Source organism: Limulus polyphemus, unplaced genomic scaffold (assembly GCF_000517525.1).
Source record: "Limulus polyphemus unplaced genomic scaffold, Limulus_polyphemus-2.1.2 Scaffold896, whole genome shotgun sequence".
In the NCBI taxonomy this organism is placed as follows: Eukaryota; Metazoa; Arthropoda; class Merostomata; order Xiphosura; family Limulidae; genus Limulus; species Limulus polyphemus.
Genome location: NW_013666506.1, coordinates 239,000 through 245,789, shown reverse-complemented (window position 1 = coordinate 245,789; position 6,790 = coordinate 239,000). Strand labels below are relative to the sequence as shown.

General features: G+C 32.0%; 2 protein-coding genes across 2 annotated transcripts in view; one reads left to right on the top strand and one right to left on the bottom strand.

The window, feature by feature from the left end:
• Positions 1-361: 361 nt before the first annotated feature.
• LOC106461094 (protein BANP-like) lies at positions 362-6,588 on the top strand. Its single transcript, XM_013920883.2, has 4 exons — positions 362-528; positions 914-1,035; positions 4,935-5,177; positions 5,547-6,588. Exons 1-4 carry the CDS (start codon positions 408-410, stop codon positions 5,682-5,684), a joined length of 624 nt encoding a protein of 207 aa, XP_013776337.1. The 5' UTR covers positions 362-407; the 3' UTR covers positions 5,685-6,588.
• Positions 1,182-6,790, bottom strand: part of LOC106461093 (biotin--protein ligase-like) — a 43,042-nt gene continuing 37,433 nt past the window's right edge. The window contains exons 12-13 of the transcript XR_002610918.1: positions 4,907-5,084; positions 1,182-1,732 (exon numbers count right to left, since the gene is read on the bottom strand). The gene's annotated coding sequence lies outside the window, so the exon portion shown is untranslated. The remainder of the gene's footprint in view (positions 1,733-4,906; positions 5,085-6,790) is intronic.

The following is a 6,790-nucleotide window of genomic DNA, read 5'->3' as shown; positions in this document are numbered from 1 at the left end:
TAGTAGTTCAATAAAATTTTGAATGTGAGTCAACAAACATGATGACTTGGCCTTTGACCCGTGACTATAGGAAGACCTGTGCCTTTTTTGTTGATTTAAGATTATAATAATTATTTTTCTAAGTGTAGAAAAAGTAAAAAAAGAGTAGTAAATTATTTTTGCTTTTTTTTCAATGCCTATCAATCTGTTTTTATTGTGTTTCAAGGTTTTAAAGGACTTGGCATTTTGGATAGTGAATAATGTATACAGTCTTAATGAACAAAGTTGAATATTCTTGACCATATCAGTGTAATGAGCAGCATTTGATATATCTTTGTGTTTTATTTTAAATATACTTGTTATATTTTTCTGGTTCAAATCACAGCGAGCTGTTCCATATAAACAACACCTGCACAACTCCAGAGAAAATGGCTCTCACACTTCTGGATTATCTTTTTGATCGAGAAACACAAGCCTGTTCCAATATATCTGGAACAGGAAAGCACAGAAAGAGACAACTGGATCCTCTCATGGTGTATGGAATTCGATGTTAGTAAAAGCTCATCTTGAACATAGAAATTACAAGTTATAAATTAAGATATTAAATAGTAAACTTGGAATGATATTACTTACTGAGAATCTAAATACTTAACAAATAGATCTTTTACAGTTTGCAAACATAAGAAATCCTAGGATTAATTCAGCCATCTTATTATTTTAAGGAATAGATCACATTTAAGAAAAAAGAATATAGTCTTCTTTTGTTTTTGTACTGGTATAATTATATATTTTAAATATATGTTTCTGTAATGTCATACAAATGTTATGAACATTCTGTTATAATTCTGTTTGTACTGTAATATACAGGTAAAAACTAAATCATTATAGAGTCAAAAAAGTTAAGTTTGAATATAAATATTGTGAATGTAAACAGGTCACCTCATATACAAATTTGGAATCACACCAGTAGACTGGATGCGAATCAAACAGAATTTAGACTCCAAGTGTCGAACTGCGTTCAGACGTAAACAAAAGGGATTACCGCTAACAAGAAAAGTGAGTTTATATCCAAACAGCTTAATTTATTAATATCAATAATGAGAAATATACTCTACATAAATATATTAGCAGTAGTACCCTGTAAATACTTGAGGACAATCACTTATAACCAGTGTACTGTATACACAAATGAGGCTGTAATCTAAAACCTAGTGGTATTTTATTCATAAATAACGACAATTACACAGACCCAGCAGTATGTTGTAAATCAATGTGGATTGGTATCTAGACATGGCTATCTTATATGTAACTGATCTAGTAATAACTACATACACTGGTATTTTGATACATCTTACCTCCTTTAACAGAATAGCTTTTCCCAACTTGTACTGCCCTTTATATGCACAAATTTTTGCTTGCCACTAGCCTTGATACTCCCACCTACCCTCATGTGAGGCACTTCACTTCTCAATTGGCACTTCCAGTGTTCAGACATGTTTTTCACTCATACTTTCTTTTACGGAATTTTCAATCACTTCCTTATTTCTTTTAATGAAAACTGAGTTTTTCTTTACATTTGCTACACCTCTTTTCAGAAATTTTAGTACACGTTAGCATTGTATGTCATTTATTATAATATGTAAATTTTTGGAGCTCCCTATTTGGACTTTTCTACTTCCACTCTTTGTTGAAATGGATTCTGAGTTTCATGTTACAGCTACTGCCACTGCTGTTTCTCCTACAGTTAAACTTACTTAAAAAAATAAAAAGATCATTCAGGATACTCCAAGTGCAAATCCACAACTTAAATTAAAAATGTAAAAATTGTAACTCTAACTGTATTTTAACATTTTATTAATTATCAGATTTGTAGAATTGATATTTTGACTATATTTAATACTTGTCTAGTTTATTTCATGTTTAAAAATTCATAAAATGTTCAAACTTTCATTTATGTTGCATCTATAGATGTTTAAGCTGTAAACATTACACTTCCAGAGTTTTTTTTTGTAGCTACTAAATAAACATATATTTTCCTCACAATGACATTTTTGGTTAGCTTTACATTTCTATGCTTCCCTTGTTTGGTTGGCAATTTATTGGTTGAACTCCAATTTATTGCATCACTAGTGGAGCTCTTAAAAACTTTAAGTGGTTCTTAACTTTGAAAAGGTCTACTGACTTAATTAACTTCATCAGAAAGAGAAAACTATGATATTTAATGCTCTGTAGTTGAGAATACAATAGTGGGATGTGGAAATTAGTCACATTTGAAAAATTTTAAGTTTTTGCTAGCAAGAGTAACAAAGCAACTTAAAAGTATTATATATACTTCTTTAACACTTAGAGAGCCAAATGGATTCCATTGGTTAGTATACCAAACTGTGGGTCTGAGGTTCCATGGCTTGTATCCCATTAAAAAATTGAGCTACCCATTTCAAATCCATAGAGAGGGACAGTCAATTACTACTATCCAACTTGAGAACAGTAGTCACTAGTTGTCAGTGAGTGATTTTGACTAGCTGTCTTCCCTCTAATTGATCACTTCAAAATTATGAGGAGCTTTCTCAGTTAGCCCTTTTGTAGCTTTATGCTAAATTCAACAGAAACATATAAACTCTAACCTTTGGAAGTCAGGTTTTTTTGTTTTTTTTATAGTTTCTGATGATAGCTTTTTTTTGTTATATGATATACGTTAGAAAACTACAGGAATCTTCTTTGACTAGACATAAAGTAAAGATATTTAAGTTAAGCAAGTACAATAGGGTCTACCTGTGACAAGAAATCATTTAGATGGCACATATCCTTTTTTTTTATTGAATATATTGCTAAGTCTATTGTAATCAAATAACACATTCAAATACAAAATATTCTTATTTATAGGAAACACATATCTATTTACTATATCTTGGTTTCAACCAAAAACGTTGTCAAAATTTTATGCTACAACACCTCATAAAGGTAGAAGTAATAGTAACATTTTGAAAAAGGGTTCATTGATAATTCTTTGTTTGTCTTGTCTTCAACCAGAAAGACAAAGTATCAAAATAAATTTATTAATGAATAGCAAGTGAGTTAAAGCTAATTGGGTTCTATAAAATGATGGTAACAAAAAAAAAAGGAAAGCTTAAGGCAAAAGAAACTATTAGGCCGTCAAGAAATTAGTGTAGCTTTTTTTTAGATGAAAAAAAACCCAAACAACTTATCTATCAAAACAACAAATTTATTAGATGAAATAATCTCCATTCTTATCGATGATGCTTTTCCATCTTACAGTCAAGTTGTTAATGCCTTGATTAAAGAAATCACTTGGCTTCGAAGCAAAAAAACATGTCAATGTCCTCTTTAACACCTTCCACATTTGCATACATTTTCTCATTAAAATGGTGTAGCAGTGAACGAAAAAGATGGTAATCTGATGATGCCAACTTCCCAGCCCAACTCTATATTTTTGTGTTGCATCAAACATGTCACAATTGGATGTGCATTGTCCTGAAGAATAGGAACACTTTTCCGTTTGATGAGTGAAGGGCATTTCTGATGAAGTGCTTGATTCAAACATTCCAGTTGCTGACTATAGATCTTTGCATTGACAGTTCACTGTGGATTGAGGAGTTTGAAATGAATTGCTCCTTTGATGTCCCACCAAATGCAAAGTATCACTTTCTGTGGATGGAGTCCAGGTTGTAGGAAATGGTTTTTGTCTAGGACTGAGCCATTGTTTTTGCCATTTAATATTTACATAGAGAATCCATTTTTCATCACCGGTGACAATTCTGTCCAAAAATGGTTCACATGCATTATGCGCCAAAAGAGACAAAGCAACGTTCACACGTTGGAAATGATGATCATCGGAGAGTTTGTGAGGCACCCAAACACTTTCATTATGGAGTTTTCCCATATTCCTTAGATGTTTACATATTGTTTCATGAAACACATGCAATTTCAGGGCCATTTCATGGATGTTTTGCCTTGGGTTAGACTCAACAAGTGTCTTCAGAGCATCAATATAAATTCCAACATGTGGGCCCCTGCCATCACAGTTTTTAAAGCTAAAGTCACCTGAACGAAATTTGCTGAACCATCGTTGACACTTAAGAATGTTCAAAACATTTATATAAACTTCTTTGATATTCCTTGTGGCTACAGAGGCGTTGTTTCCCTTCTTGTATTCAAACAGCATTACATGCCGAATGTGTGTCTCATCATATAGGCTACACTAACGTGACGTTTAGGCAGTTCGTTTAACTATTATACATGATCTACGTTTTTGAGGGGTGGTTAATGAAGGTGTCCAAAATGTGACATTAATTTCTTGATGACCTAATATTTGTAATTTTTGCCAAAACTGTTTCACAACAATATTTAATTTGCAACCTGGAAAAACTATATAAGTGCTAAAATTTTTAAGTTTTCCTTACAAACTCTAGATACAATTTAAAAGTTTTTCATAAGTTTCATGCAATTTGGCCAAGTATTTTCACTTTGAGAACATAAAAACACTGGTAGGGAGGGTGCTTTTGACACTTGCAGCCCTGAAAGAGTTAAATATAATTAACGTTTGATGGCTCTATTCATTGATATATCATTCAAATATCAGAGCAGACTTTTGGTTAAGAGATATTCTATAGTTAAATTTAGGTTGTCACTTGGATCTAAGGTTGATGACCCATAAAACAAAATCAAAAGTTGTTTAAAAGAATCAAAGAAAACATAAAATTTGAATGAGAAAAATATACAACAGTAGCTTACATTTTTATAAATAAAATTTGGTGCAAAAATGTCAGATTAGGCGCATTGTCTTAAACTTGTGTGTTGATTTACTTTTCAGGAAAAGCTATCAGTAATTAGCTCTCAGATTATTATATACTTCATTGTTCTGAGCCTAGTTGTATTCTTTTAACAGCTAAAATATTGTCTCATTTACCGTCATTGACTTCATTTTTGTCGTCTAGGGTTGTCCTCTAGATATGATAGAGGTTGAAGATAACTCCACTCATCTTGTGACATATCCTCTCTCTGGGGGTGTAGTCAAGGAGGTCATGTCCAGTGATGGAGAGATGTCAGAAAGCAGTGGCTTTGAATTAATCTGCTACCAAACAGACCTGGGTACAACAAATTTTAATTTTCAAACAAGCGAAGGAGCAGGAGTTGAAGACAGTCATGCTACAGGGACACATTCAGGTCTTAACCCTCAGGTTAGGCAGTTGTGAACACATTTATATTAGCCCTTTTCCACAAACATCTTAAAATATAAGCTGTTACAGTGCACTGTCTATTTAAGGTTTTAGTACAGTTTTTACTGGAGTTTTTTAAACAAACCATAAAATTAATTATAGTGAGACTAAGTCTGAATGCTTTATTAGTTTTTTTAAAACAGAATCATTTAGCACAAACGTTCAATATGAGTGCTTGTGTAGGTCCACAGTTATTTGAGAAAGCTTACAACTGGCATGAATGATTGGATGAAAAGCATTAACTAAAATATTTGTAATTAACATTTACTGTTCTGACCTATAAACCTAGTCAGATTTTATGTTATTGATTTTTTGTCTTTTTTAACTCAGCGTAAAAAAATTCACATTGTGCGTGCCACTCCTGAGCAAGTAGCTGAACTACAGCAGGCACCAGACATTAAGGTTTTGTCTACTGGTCAAGTTTGGACAGTTCCAGCAGTGAAGGAGGTACAAGACCAATCTCAATAGTCCAAGGAGAATTGCATTGAACAACCAAAATCAAGTCTTACCCAGTCAGTGGTCACTAGTTTGCTTCATAGATTAAATTCTAATCCACAAACATTCAACTGATTTTCATAGCTGAGACCATTCAGATTTTCACGACTTATTGAACATAATGTTAAGTTTTATTTTACTTTTGTTAAAGCAAGTGTTGACAATTGTATATGTAACATTTTGAACTGTACTAAGAGCTATTTTGAAATGAAGTAATCTTTATCTCATATACGTTGAAGGAAATACATAAACAAAAACAATTCATCCGATGGCTGATGTTGTAGTTAATTTATTTTTTCCGTAGTAGCTAACTTCGGATGGGATGGTGATCCACCTCTTGAGGATTCAAGCTATTAATTCTTCTGATTGGAATCTCGAGGTGGATCACAAAAGGGAGCTCCACCACTCTCAGTATCCCATTTTAACCACTGTTTTTTCATAATGTTTGAACTATGTTTTATGTAAGTAAGTGTATATTTTATTGCCATCATATCTTCCACATGATAAGAAATGTATTTTTTTTATTTTGTAAAGTTTCAACCATTGGTGAATGAAGTTTTTTTACCAATAAGTTTGAATAGTGTGAGTTAAGAGGGTCTTTGTAGCATATGTGTGTGCACTTGTACCTGTGTAATATAAGAATGCTATATTGATCTCTATTGCTCTCATTTTATTTATTTACTTGACCACAGTTGTATTATTTGAAATATGGTCAAATAAGAGATAGATTTAAAAAAAAATATTTTTGATTGCTGGCCAAATCATCCCAAAATGCCTGATGTTGATTTTTTTTTTTTGTCTTACCTAAAATAAAATTAGATTTTGGACCAAAGAACTGTTATATCATCCACTTTACATTAAATTTCATGCACAGTACTGTTGGAATATGTGGCTAGTTTATTATAGTTGTTGTTTTGTTATTCTTAATAAATAATCAAAGTAAAAAAACGATCTACATTACATCATCAGTTTTGTAGTGTTGCTACTACCAAAAACCTTTTTTTTTTTATGACTTAGATCTTTTTGAGTTTTTATCCTGTGAAGGAACATTTTGATGTTTTATCTCAAACTCATTGACA